Here is a 13,496-nt window from a genome sequence, read left to right as displayed (position 1 = left end):
AAGCTTTACCACCCACTTTTCAATTTCTTTCCTTCATAATAAATATCACACGTAATACCCAAAAATCATGTCCATGAAGAAATCTTACCAAACAACCTTAAATAATCACCAATTTTCTCACTTTCTCACACTAACCCAAGCTTTCCCTCTCTAGCTCGAGGAAACACTTACTTTCCATGGAGAAGATAATGGTGGAACTAAGTTTAGAAATGAGTTCTCTATAATATTTTTATAGGAAAATGTGGTGGCTAGTGAAAGCTCTTGGCGGTTTTTGAAAAAAAAATGGTGAGAAAGTGAGAAGAGAAAGTTTGCTCATCTTCTAATGAGGGGGATAACTACAAGGGGAAAAGATGAGAGCTTTCATCTTTTCTTTTATTATTTTTAATAGCTAAAGTCAACTCAATTTAAATGGGTGGCTCACAATTTTTCATGCTTTAAAAATTCCAAAATTTATGGCCATAAATTTGCTCATATCAACATACATAAAATGAATTCTAAAACTATCATTGTCATACTCTTGGAAAGTTCTATAATATCTTTTAACGGAGAATTTGCACTTTTAGTCCTTTTCTCATGTCATTTCACTTTAATATTACCAAATATGACACTTAACACATTTTAAACTTCCTATAACACCATAAGGGTTCATAATGCTATCCAACCATGCAAAAATTGCATTTTAATTATTTTTAGGCCAAAATGGAAAAATTGCAATTTGGTCCCTGTACTTTTCATTTTATTTAGTTTAGTTTGAACCTACTTTTCTTCATAAAAATATATTTCCCATGTATTTGTAATATCAAAAAATTATTATCAATTCATAATTTCTCTAATTGGTTAATTTGCACTTTTATCCTCATACTTTTCCAACTTTTCATTTGTCTTTTATTTTTCACATTTTCACATCCAAAATTTACTTCATTGATTTCCAACAATAAATCATTAATTCCTTTAAAAGATCTCTTTATTGGTCTCATTTTTGAATTTTCTCTGAAATTCACTATAGTGAGTTTTGAAACAATGCCACTTACTCTACCAAAAAAAAATTAGGGCATTATGTCCTCAATGGTTTTTGTACGTAAAAAAAAATACAAATATTGGCTCATTGGTTTTCGAAAATTTAACTAACACTAAGTTGCATTATGTGGTCAGATCATAATGCGAGAAGACAACTTATATTAGCATGTAATATAAATGGTCTATCAGCCTGAATAATCGAAATTGAGAAAATTGATTCAATGAATATTAGGTCATCTATCAAGCCAAATAAAGAGATATTGTGTCTTGGGTATTGGTGCAGATGACTCCTAGAAGATAGAGACATAAATGTGATTGTCTAGACTAATAATACATCAGACAAGACCCAAGTAAAAAAAAAAATCCTAAATCCATTTATAGATTTATTCACTTGTGACATTCATAGCATGACTTACCTCAATCCTGAGTAAATGATGGACTATTGCGTGCATGACTCATATACTTTGATGTATTAAAAGTCTGAGTTCAAATTGGTAATAAAGTCAAGAGCTAATACGCTGGGTATACGACTTCTACATGGCATGGTTTCATTTACAGTAGTGTAATTCATATCCCAGTAAAGGGTAAATGGTATCCTCTCATTGTCATTACATGATTGATGAAAACGTAATGTGGGCCATGACCATGTTACAAATGATTTAATTACTAAGTGTTAGTAATTGGATTTTTCTTGAAGGAAGATGTAATGGTTACTATAAGATAAAATTGGATCATATTGGGTGAACTAATTTAACCCAAAGAGATTAAGGGTATCATATTAGGGTAACACACATATGAATATGTCATTGGACGGACACTTAATAAGTTTCTTTCGTAATAGTATATAATAATGAAAGTTCCATCATGATACTTTTAGTGGATTGACTCCATGATTAAATAATGTTGTAATTAATAAACGAAGAGTCAGAACTTTATTACAAATTATTTAAGCCCTAATTATATATGTCCATTCAGTCTCTTCTCTAGCTTGATACAATCCTTGATGGTTTGCTTTTGAATCATGTGATGAATAAATGAAAATGACAAATTAGAGAAATAGATCATACGGATCACTATTCGCATTGAATGTATTTTCTAGGTATAAGCAAGAGATGACTTAGAGATTAAATTAGTTTATTCGAATTGTTATTTAATTGATTGTAATTAAATAATTAAAATTTGAAGTATAATTTAAATTAATTAGTTTTCAAAGTTTTGTTGAACGAGACAATTAAATTTGTTTACTCACAGATTCTAGTATGTTAAAGTTGTCATAACTTTAACAGAATTAGAGTTTGGTAGAGAAAATGAATTAATTGAGTAAATTAATTAAATTTATTTTAGTTAATTAAATGAATAATATTTTGAGAATAGACAATTGATTATTGGGTTGATTAAATTATATGAGTTGATTAAAAGGCTAGATAACACATATAGTTGTATCCAATAAATTATAAAGTAGATATGCATAAAAATGAAACATTAAGTGCACAAGATAGTGAAAGTATTAAGTGAACAAAATAGTGAAAGTGAAAGGTGATATGGGAAATTAGTGAAAGAATATTTAATGAGTGGACTAAGTGCCAAATTAAGTAAATTATCTATGTGAAAGTGAGTGGTATACTGCAATTGAATTATTTCATACTAATATTTTATATAGTTTATAATTAAATTTAAATAAAAATATTTTATTATATATAATTAATCTGATGAAAAATAAAAAGACATGTTTAAAATTAATTTAATATAGACCAAACGAATAGTTCAAAGTTTAGAGAAGTCTTAATACCATTGACGGAGTAAATAACATATATTTTTTTTTTAATTTTACACATTTTTTAAATTCATGTAAAATTGATTTTTGGAGTAAATAATCATTATTAACTCATCTTTTCTTGGTTTGATAAATTTTCACTTTAGTCCTCGTACTTTCGACTCTTTCAATTTAGTCTCTTTTCCAATGTTCTAGATACACTCTCGTATTCACAAAATTTTCTTCAAGGACTTTTGTTTAATATCTTATTTAAAAATTTTCCTCAGTTGCCGGTTGAATATTAGCTCGATTGGTATCAGTATTGTTATTAGTGTAGGAGGATATATGTTCAAGTGCACTAAACATATTATCTTCCTATTTAAGGGTTGGGGAGGACTATGAATAGTTTTAGACATTGTATAAAAAAACAAATATAATAAAAACCTATAATAAAATTAATGTTCGAAAAAAAATTCACTCAACTTTTCACTATATACTTTTGCCGAAATAATACCATTCACAACCCGATTTGAACCCAATTTTTTTAATCCAAACATCTTCTAACAGATACACAAACAAGAAATGGCATTTTAGATTATAATGTTAGAAAAAAAAAAAAAACCCGACAAGTTTAAAATAATTTTTTAAGCTCTAAATTTTTGGAAAAAAAAAACATCATTTTTTCTATTAAAACATCCGCAGTTGCCTTGGGCAGATACATTTTTTTTTTCTTTTAAATCTAAGCTGTTTTGAGCTGTTCAAAGTAGCAGGAAGGATAGTGAATGCCATGATAATAATGTCATTAGAACATGTTGGTTTAAGAAGGGAAGGTTGGGTGGTGTGATGTGAATGAGAAAAATGAATGTATGAAAACAAAAGAAAAGAATCATGTATCTCTAACGATGACATGTGAGACCGAGTTTCATTTGAAAATCGCCTAGGCTGTTGCTGCTTTTGTTACTATCATTTGTTCTAGGTCCAAGCGGACTTTTAGATGAACATGTTTTATTTACATAATGAAGTTGGAGTCAAAATTGATGGGCTAAAACGTGAGGTTGTCCGAGGAGAGGCATTCACATTTCTTGATCTCGGAGTCAAGTATGCTTGCTCTAAAACCCGGAATTGAAGCTCAGAAGGATAATCCCTCATGCAGCTAATTCGTGGCCCAGCCCCCGTGGACCACTTGGAGGATAATTGTTGAGCTAGTTGATATGATTTCAAGCCTTTGTGAGAGTCTATCCTTTTCATTATTTTTTCCTTTGGTATAGGTTTGCGATCTTCCTCATCATCCTCTTCTACAAACAAATTGATCTTAGTGCATAGAAACTCTTCCTCAGGTAAAATTTCTTCTGCTGTTTCATACCCATCTTCTGTACTTGGTGATAATGCTTGATGCTCAAGGCGGCGACTTGGTGATGACGTTTTTGTCTTGATCATGCCAATCACATCATGTATTTTCTGTATGCGAAGTTTACTTAGTTTTGACAAAAATACTCGAGACAAGCTCGACGTTAATTTGTTAGCAACATTTGGGGCGGTGTCTGTAGGGTCTTCCTTTCTTGTACCACTGTTCTCTTGACCTGAACTTCCATTATTTGTTGCCTCAGTTTGTTGTTGTGACCCTCCTACTGTTGCCTCATTACTTCGAAGGCTATTATTCTTTTTGCTATTTGTTTCTTCCTCTTCATAAGGGCTTTTCTGTAAACACCATTACAAAGAAGTACATAATCTCAACCCCCAAACAACCATGTTGAAATAACAATTAATGTAGAATTGGTTTTCTTTACCTTCACATTTGTAAGGTCAACATTGTGCTCCCGAAGAAATGATATGAACTCCTGAAAATTCTCTTCTGTTGGGAGGTAGTGTCCACTATGGGGCCAAATCGCCTATAAAGTTGAAACAACATTTCAGTGCATCAAAAGTCTTGTACAAATTTGAAAATGACAAAGTGTAACTGACCTTCACGACACCGTTTTCCACAACCAATCTTCCAGCAGACAATGTTGCTCCACCGGCCAGAAAACTTGAATGCTGAAAAGTGCCCTTTTTTTTCAGTCCAACATACAATTTCTTAGAAACACTGAGAACAAAAATCCACTTCACATCTTCGGGTCCTCCTGTGGTATCAAGAAGTATCTCACTCATCTTGTACACCAACTTTTCACTCCTTATCACTACTTCAAAATTCTCCCTTTCAGTCTGTAAATAGGAAACAAACAAAAAAAAAGAAGTATATTTCGGTAACTATCTTCCAAATAAACTTGATAATTTGCATATGAAATTGAATTATATCCTATACTTGATTGGGATTTTTATATTATTAATTCCAAAATAAGGGAAAAAGCCATAGCTACATCCTACATACTTAGAAAAACAACATATCTAAAATTTTGAAAAAGGAGATTAAGCTCACTGGACCAAGATACTTGATGCATTGATGTTGAAGCTTTGACCGAGGGCAATTTTCAATAAGGACTTCTTTACCTTCTCCTATGTCAAGCCTACATGTTCAAAGTTGACAGATTGCTTCATCAGTTGGTAAGAAGCAAAAATCCTTCCTTGATTATTGTTACTAATTAAATGAAATCTTACCAATAAAAGAAGGGTTGTTTACTTTCACAGTGAAGCCATTTGGCATAATAAAATTGAAGATTATGGCCATAACGATGCCTAGGATCAATCTATTAGCAAGCATTAAGAAACATGATTAGTAAGAGCTAGAATTGAAGACTGATAGTTTACTACGACTTTTTGCTTCTTAGAAGGGTAACTACCGCCTCAAGCCAGTGTTGCAAAGCAAGCTTTCGGGCCTTTTCATCCTTAGATATGCCTTTTCCAACCTGCATAAGAAGATAACTTTCGTAACCAACATTGCAGCCAAATGCATTTAAAAGCTTACATCACCTTGTTCATGACTAACCTTAGCAGCTCTTTTTCTCGCCCTAAACCACCGTGAAACGGCAGATTCTGGTTTTTCTATCTCAAAGAAAGATATAGAGCTTCGTTTGAGTTCCACAAAATCTAATAGCTTCCACCTACAAAACGATTTATAGAAATTAAAATACGAAGAAAGAAATGTTTGATAAGAAATGTTTGATAATCACAATGATGGATAGATACCAACCATTGTTGCTCAGCAACAACTGCACAATCTGCTAGCTGCCTCCTAGTTCGGAAACTTCTGTACACCTTTTGCAACTTCAATGCCGCCTGATATTGCTGCCCTCCTAGCTCTGAGAAGTCTGAATGGGACTCTTTCTCTGACCGGCTATTTGATGTTTGCAATACGTTATTGTCATTCACATTCTCTGACAAGCTATTTGATGTTTGCAATATGTTATTGTCATTCACATTCTTACAGCTCTCAGGTAAAGCAAACACCTTACTTTCCTTATCGGTGTCAGGAGTATGGTTATAACCATACGACTCCATTACATTTTCTCTAAAAGACAACCATTGAAACCAGCTGATGGCAACACTTTCTTCACAGCTTCATCCTTGAAATTAATGGATTTTAAATGAAAATTTTGAAAACAACAGCCCAGGTCATCAAAATTACTAAGAGGATGAAAAAATCATTCACATGCTATCAAAGTAATCTTCATAGATAAAGGTCTCAACCAACAAGATATATGTGATCTTGAGACCTGAAAATATAAACAAAAGAATCGAAATGATCAGATACCATGCCGAGAAACTATTTCTCAACGGGTTACCCCAGTAAGTGCTACCACCAGTGAAGGATTCTAACAATTCAAATTAGCTTGAAACTCTTTACCTTTTTGGCATTCCATATTCATTCATTCATCCATTCTCCTTTGTTTGTCCATTTAAATTTCTTCCAAGTAAACCATGTCAATATATACTTGCAAAGAATGCCTTGTTCGATGTTGCAAGAAGATAACCAAAATGCAAAATGCATTTACCTCATCAATTATTTGAATCAGAATAGACTTTTCTTGAAGGAAGTAAATCCCATGTTGTAAGAAAACATGTACGAAATATAGTAGAATGCTTTGAATATCACCATCCCTATTCCCTCGCTTATATTCTAATGTTCCATTTCTTTTTTGAATAAGCAAAAAAGCCAGAAAAATAAGGAAAGAGATAGAGAAAGCCACATGATGAAAAAGTTTATGTTCACAATAATCAATTGAGTTAGGTTTCAATGAAACGTGACATAATTTATAATATTGTTAAATAGATCAAATAAAAAAATGACAAAAATCGATAAGGCAAAAAATCCTTCTTCCCAGTATTGCATTTAATGCATAAAGAAAACTCAAAACAAATGATCCTTAACATTCTTGAATCAATGAAACAATAAATAACAAAATTCAGATTAAAAAAAAAAGTCTCTTATGCATTTACATATCAAATAAAAAATGCTTAGCATATAACATAAAAACAAAAAAAAAAGTAGAGAAAAAAGAATTACCTCAACACCAAAGGAAGAGACAATAAATGAGTTGAAGGAAAAGTGTAGAAGAAAAAGAAAAGAAATAAAAAACTTTGGCCCAAAAATGAGGACTTTGGGTTAGGTACCAAACGTGAGAGAAAGCGAAGAATGTGGAGATGCTAGTCATTTAAAAAGGGAGGCCATTGCCTTTATCGTAAAGAGACTTTTTTCCTTAAAATATCAAAATAATAGAAATAATAATAACAATATTATTTTATGTATGGATATCTTATGTTATTCTAACAAGAATTGTAGATAAAGTAAATGGGATGGAAATGTTAGAAAGAAAATTGTAATTAAATCTTATTAACGATCAAATATGTTGAAAGTTAGCCAATTATGCAACAATGACAAACAAGTCAAGAGTGTAAGCTAAAGTGGTGGATAATCCAAAGTACAAGCCAAAGTGACGAACAGTCCAAGTATAAGCCAAAGTGGCGAACAATCCCAGTGCAAGCCAATGTGGCGGATAGTCCGAGTGTAAGACAGGATGGCGGACAATCTAACCACCAACTATCTCGAAGCTTTTGTTACAAGCTAGCAAGTTAATAAGTAATCCCATGTACCTAGACATGCCAACTTGTCAAGTTGTAGTTGATAAAATTTTCCTAATTAAGTGTATACTTTGTACGTAAAAAATGAACTAGAATGAAAAAAAAGCAATTCAATTTTGATTGCTAAATTTTTTATCTGTCCATCTTTTCTTTCTTAGACAAAAAAACCCAACAATTGGTATCTAGAGCTAGCCATCTTTGAGGGCCTTTGATTTGTTAAGAAATAAAGAGCAACCTTTGTTTCTTTGTTATTTTGTAAAAATGTCTTCAGCTAGTTTTACACCTTCTACACCACCAGTCTTTAATGGTGAAAACTACCATATTTGGATAGTCAAAATAAAGACCTACCTATAACCTTATGACTTACGAGAGGTTGTGAATGCAGATGTAAGCCACCACCGTTGAGAGCCAATCAAACGATAGCATAGATCAAACAACATAGTGATGATCGTGGTAAAAAATTCAAGGCGATGTCATGTCTTCAAAATGATGTTTTTGATGTAATTTTCACCAGAATCATGGCCTATGAGACTCCAAAACAAGCTTGGGATAAGTTGAAGGAAGAGTTTCAAGGTACAAACAAGACAAGGCAGCAACAAATTATCAATTTGTGGAGGGATTTTGAGAACCTAAAGTTGAAAGAGTCTAAAACTGTCAAACAGTATTTTGACAGAATCATGGCCATTGTAAACAACATAATATTGCTTGGAGATTAGTTTCCTGATAGCAGGGTAGTCGAGAAGGTGATTACTACACTTCTTGAGAGGTACGGGTATAAAATATCCTCTTTTGAAGATTCGAAAGGCCTATTAGCAATCTCTCTATCAGAGATGATAAATGCGTGTACACTCAAGAACAAATGAGAGCTGCAAGGTAAGAGGAGCTTGTTGAAGGAGCTTTTCAAGTAGAAAATAAGGAAGGCTCGAACTCCTTAAATAATAGAGGAAAGAAATTTGGTTAGACAAGACAGAAGAGTTGGGGAGATGGTAGCAATGAGAAAAATATACCATGCTCTCACTGCAAAAGGATCACTCATTTGGAAAAGTATTGTTGGTTCAGAACAGACATTTAGTGCAGAAGCTGTAAACAATTTGGCCATATAGTGAGGGTATGCAAGGATAAGGGGCAACAATAGCAGTAGTAATGTAACAGCCCGATTTCGACCCTAATCGGACATAGTGGTTTCGGGACCACAAATCTGAGTCAAAAAAATATTTTAATATTATTTTGTGTGTTTATTATGTGTGAATTTGATTGTGTTAAATTTTCGTGTTTAAATTTTATCATTTAAATGACCGATTAAAGAAAATGACTTAATCGCGTAAAATAAAAATTTAGGGGTCAAATCTAAAAGCACCCAATTGTTGTTGTCTTTTAAAAATGGGGGTTTTAAATGGAAATTAAGCCATTTAGATGATAGTGGGCGGCAATGGTCAACATTTCCCTTATATTATATGTTTTATAATTTATTTATTTAAGGTTAAATTAGTAAACTAAAATTTATGATAATATATGTTATATTAAAACATAAAAAATGGCCATTTTTCATATTTCTTGGCCGAATATAGCAAAGAAAGAGATCATCCATGCTTGTTAAGGTTTCGACACAAAACTAGCTTGATTAAAGGTATGTTTTACTTCGGTTTTTGATAATTTTTACGTTTTTGAGATCGTTGCTAAGTAATCTTCAAAGCCCATGTCTTAATTTTTGAATTTGATGATGATTTTGTGTTTTTCCATTGATGATATCTTGTGATTTTTTTTGTTTGATGATGAAATATTAAAGATATGTGAAAGATTAACATGTTTTGTCTTTGAAATTTTGGTGAATTTGAGTAATTAGGGCTAAATTGTGAAAATAAATTTTTGAGGGACTAAAATGAAAAATAAATGAAATATATGGATTTGTATGGACTAGGGTGATATTCGGCCTAAGCATAGTATGTGTAAATTTTGTGTATTTTGTGTTTTATACAATAGGGACTAAATTGTAAAAAGTGTAAAATGTCAGGGAAAAATGGTAATTTACCCATTTATGTGTTTTTGGATTAAATTAAATGATTTATTGAATAAAAGAGTTAATTTTAAATATGTTTAGATCGAGAAACGAAGAAAACAGAATTAGATCGGGGGAAGTCGAAAGTAGTCGAGTAGTTGACTTTGTTTGTCGATATCCGAGGTAAGTCGATAAGCATTTGAATTTTGTTTAATTCATGAATATATAATAGATAGATGATCAATTGTGTTATTGAAAATATTAATATCCTTAGTGGAATTTGAATATTGAAATAGGGAGGTATTTGAGTTCGATTCAATTTATGAATAATGTTTGTAAGCTTGTACGAACCCTGGGAATTTCATAGGATTTACTGATAAGTGTTTTCGTGTAATAGCACGTCTGGGACATTGGCATCGACTTGTATTTTCGTGTAAGACCCTGTCTGGGACAATGGCATCGATTTGTGATTACATGTAAGACCACGTCTGGGACGTTGGCGTTGTACGAGCTTTCCCATTATATGCGTATCCTATTTAATTACGAACGGTTCGACGGGTAATGTTAAATGCAGACGGATGTAGAAATGAATTTTATCTACAGGTACGTATTTGTTAAATGAATATATGAAAATAAGGTAAGTTGGTTATTTGAGATTATATATTATAAGTGATTATAAGTTTGAAAATTTTCATGTTTATTATTAGATTTAATTCGGCTTTAGTTGATAACTAAGTTGCCAAGGTGAAGGTTTTATACACATATATGTTAAGATATGTTCGGGTTAATAAAAGATATATGTGTTCAAAGTGTAATTATGTCATGTCTATTACATTTATAAAATAAGTTAATTGCCTTTTATTTTATTAGTTAAATTATTTATATGCTGTTAACTTACTAAGCTTCGAATAGCTTACTGTGTGTTATTATTTGTTTACTCTGTTTTATAAGTTCTTAAAGTTGTTACGAGCTCGGAGATTCGTCAGTAAAGCTCATCACATTATCAAATAACTACGGTATTTTATAAGCTAAAATTTATTTTGGGATTATGGCATGTATAGACTAGCTTTGAAGCTTACTTAATCTGAAAGTATATATGTATTTAAGCCATGCGAATATGGCTTATTTAGCTTGTTTTGTTCGGTTTTGGTTTGAATCATAGGTTATGCATATTTTGATTATGGTTTAGTATTTTATGAATAATATTATATGAATGGATGTTAGGTGTGGCTTGTTTGAATTAGTTGTAAGGTGAATATATAACATACTTTATAAATGGAAGTGTACTTGCGGATGTTGGAGATGATTTACTTTTGTATTGTAGATAGAATAAATGAATGTTTAAATGTTTAAGTCTGCATTATTTTAGATTTGTGTTTGGACATGAATATGTAGATGGTATGTTTAATTAGTGGGGTTTGATGGAAATAAAATGCTTAGTTTATATAGTAATGAAATAAAGGCCTTTGGAAGTGATTTAAGTATGAGCAATTATATGTATGCAAATTCGAATTTAGTATGGATTTAAGATAGGTAAGTACATGTGATAATTAAAACTTATATACATATAGTTGAACATATGAAATTCGGTTGAATGATTAGTATGTATATTTTTTTATGCATTCGGGTGATGGATTGATTTGGTTACAAGATGGACTAATTATCGAAAACTTATTTATATATTTTTGGTTGATGCTAAATGAAATATATGTGTGAATCGGCATTAGTAATTATAATGTACTCATATTGTGTAATTTGGTGTTGGTAAATTATAGATTCGGTTATGGTATAAAAGTATTAAGTTATGTTAGTCTCTTAAATCGTTACTCAGGTTGTATATGTTTGGTTAATTTGTGCATAAATGTTATTCAAGGTTTTGATTTGAGTTAATTTGGTATTTGGAAATATGGTATTTATTAATGGAGTAAATTTGAATATATTTGTTTCGAAGATGTATGTGATTTTGAGTTTTAGATTGATGTTTATATTTTATTAGAGAGCATGTGTTTTGTTATAAAAAGAAAAAGAATGGCCTATAATAATAGACATGATTTCTATGTACTAGCATAATGCAATTATATCATAGAATGAATGGGGTATATATATTTATTTATAACCGAAAATGCCAAGTCTAATTAGTTATGGTATTGAAATGTGGTAATTTAGAAATGGATGATATGCAAGTTTAAATGTATATTATTTATAATAATGATTCTTAGGTCTCATAGTAGATTTCATTTAAGTTGAAATAAAGGATGAATTTATTTAGGTATAATATTAAGCATAAGGATTCATGGAAAATATATTTATTCTTTGATTATCTTAGTAGTTTATTATATTACTATGATAACATATGTGATTTAATATGGTATAAATTGTATTCGAATTTTATATATTATTGGTAATGCTGCATATATATATATAAGAACAAATAAAATTTAGTTAATGTAATATGGTTAATGTGTGTGATATTGTGCATATTTAGAAATTTTATAATAAAAAAACTTGAAAATAGACGTTATGTCTGGTAATTCCTCGTAACCCCAATCCGACAACGAACATGGGTTAAGGGTGTTACAAGTAGCAAAACCATACTCAAGCTCAGGCTATTGATGAAAGACAAGCTCAAGAGGAGGGATCTACTAACTGCCTCTTGTTCTGCATCAAGAAGCAGAGTCGCAAAGGGTTGGTTGATATATTGTTGATGCACCAACTATATGACCTTAGATGAAAGCATTTTCAAATAGATTGATAGAAGCTGCAGTTCAAAAGTGAAGATTAGAAATGGTGAACTCATACAAGCCAAAGGCAAAGGTGATGTACTTATCAATACGCCATTAGGTACTAAAGTAATTTCAGATGTTCTTTTAGTGCTTGAACTAGATCATAATCTCTTTAGCATTGGTCAACTGCTTGAGGAAAATTATAGTTTTGTGTTTAAAGATAGTTGTGTCACTATATTAGACTTGTTGGGATAGGAAGTTGTTACAGTCTCAATGAAGAATAGAAGTTTTCTACTGGATTGGAATTTTGTGGTCTTGAGAGCTTATACCAGTTCAATGGATAAATTACATATTAGTCAGATTGGCTTGGTTGAGAATATGACTAAAGCTGAAGATGAAGGATTTGATGACCTTCCAATTAAAGGAACCAGACCTATTATTGAAGCTTGTCACCAATGTGACTTAGCAGTGTTGGAGTCTGCAAATTTTGAAGAAATAGTTGTCAACCAAGCCTCTTGGAAAGGCTAGGTACGGATGCTTGAAAGATATGATTAGAGTCAACAACATGGAGGCCAAGGAGAAGTGTTTACAATTGGATAACCATGCAACAGTGGTGGACAAGCCAAAAGTACAAGCCAAAGTGGCAGACAATCCAAAGTACAAGCCAAAATGGTGAACAATCCTAGTGCAAGCCAATGTGGCAGATAGTCCAAATGTGGCGAACAATCCAAATGTGGCAAATAGTCCAAATGTGGTGAACAATCTAAGAGTGGCGGACAAGCCAATGTCGCGAACAGTTCGAGTGTAAGACAGAATGGCGGATAGTCTAACCACCGACAACCCCAAAGCTTTTGTTACAAGCTAACATGTTGTTAACTTATTTGTAAAGTTGTTAAATTATTTTATCTGTCATTAATTTGATAAGTTAATGTAAATGGTGCTGAAAAGACAAAAATCAGCCAATAAGTGATCCCATATACCTAGATATGCC

At 31.7% G+C, this 13,496-nt stretch overlaps 1 protein-coding gene across 1 annotated transcript; it reads right to left on the bottom strand.

Moving 5' to 3' along the window:
* Positions 1-3,637: 3,637 nt before the first annotated feature.
* On the bottom strand, positions 3,638-6,514 carry LOC107899202 (IQ domain-containing protein IQM6). The gene is made up of 8 exons (XM_016824846.2): positions 5,898-6,514; positions 5,694-5,808; positions 5,548-5,613; positions 5,366-5,454; positions 5,187-5,274; positions 4,733-4,972; positions 4,558-4,659; positions 3,638-4,468 (listed from the first exon to the last, which is right to left on the bottom strand). Exons 1-8 carry the CDS (start codon positions 6,203-6,205, stop codon positions 3,776-3,778), a joined length of 1,701 nt encoding a protein of 566 aa, XP_016680335.2. The 5' UTR covers positions 6,206-6,514; the 3' UTR covers positions 3,638-3,775.
* Between the last annotated feature and the right edge of the window lie 6,982 nt (positions 6,515-13,496).

This window comes from Gossypium hirsutum, chromosome D04 (genome assembly GCF_007990345.1).
Source record: "Gossypium hirsutum isolate 1008001.06 chromosome D04, Gossypium_hirsutum_v2.1, whole genome shotgun sequence".
Lineage (NCBI taxonomy): Eukaryota > Viridiplantae > Streptophyta > Magnoliopsida > Malvales > Malvaceae > Gossypium > Gossypium hirsutum.
This window is presented reverse-complemented; position numbering and strand designations above follow the sequence as displayed.

Bases quoted from the DNA above. Each gene is read 5' to 3' on its own strand.
- LOC107899202 (XM_016824846.2), bottom strand. From the start codon at position 6,205: ATGGAGTCGTATGGTTATAACCATACTCCTGACACCGATAAGGAAAGT. The intron at 5,275-5,365 runs GTAAGATTTCAT...TTGAACATGTAG, and splicing joins AAACAACCCTTCTTTTATTG to GCTTGACATAGGAGAAGGTA. The intron at 4,469-4,557 runs GTAAAGAAAACC...TGGTGTTTACAG, and splicing joins TTGACCTTACAAATGTGAAG to AAAAGCCCTTATGAAGAGGA.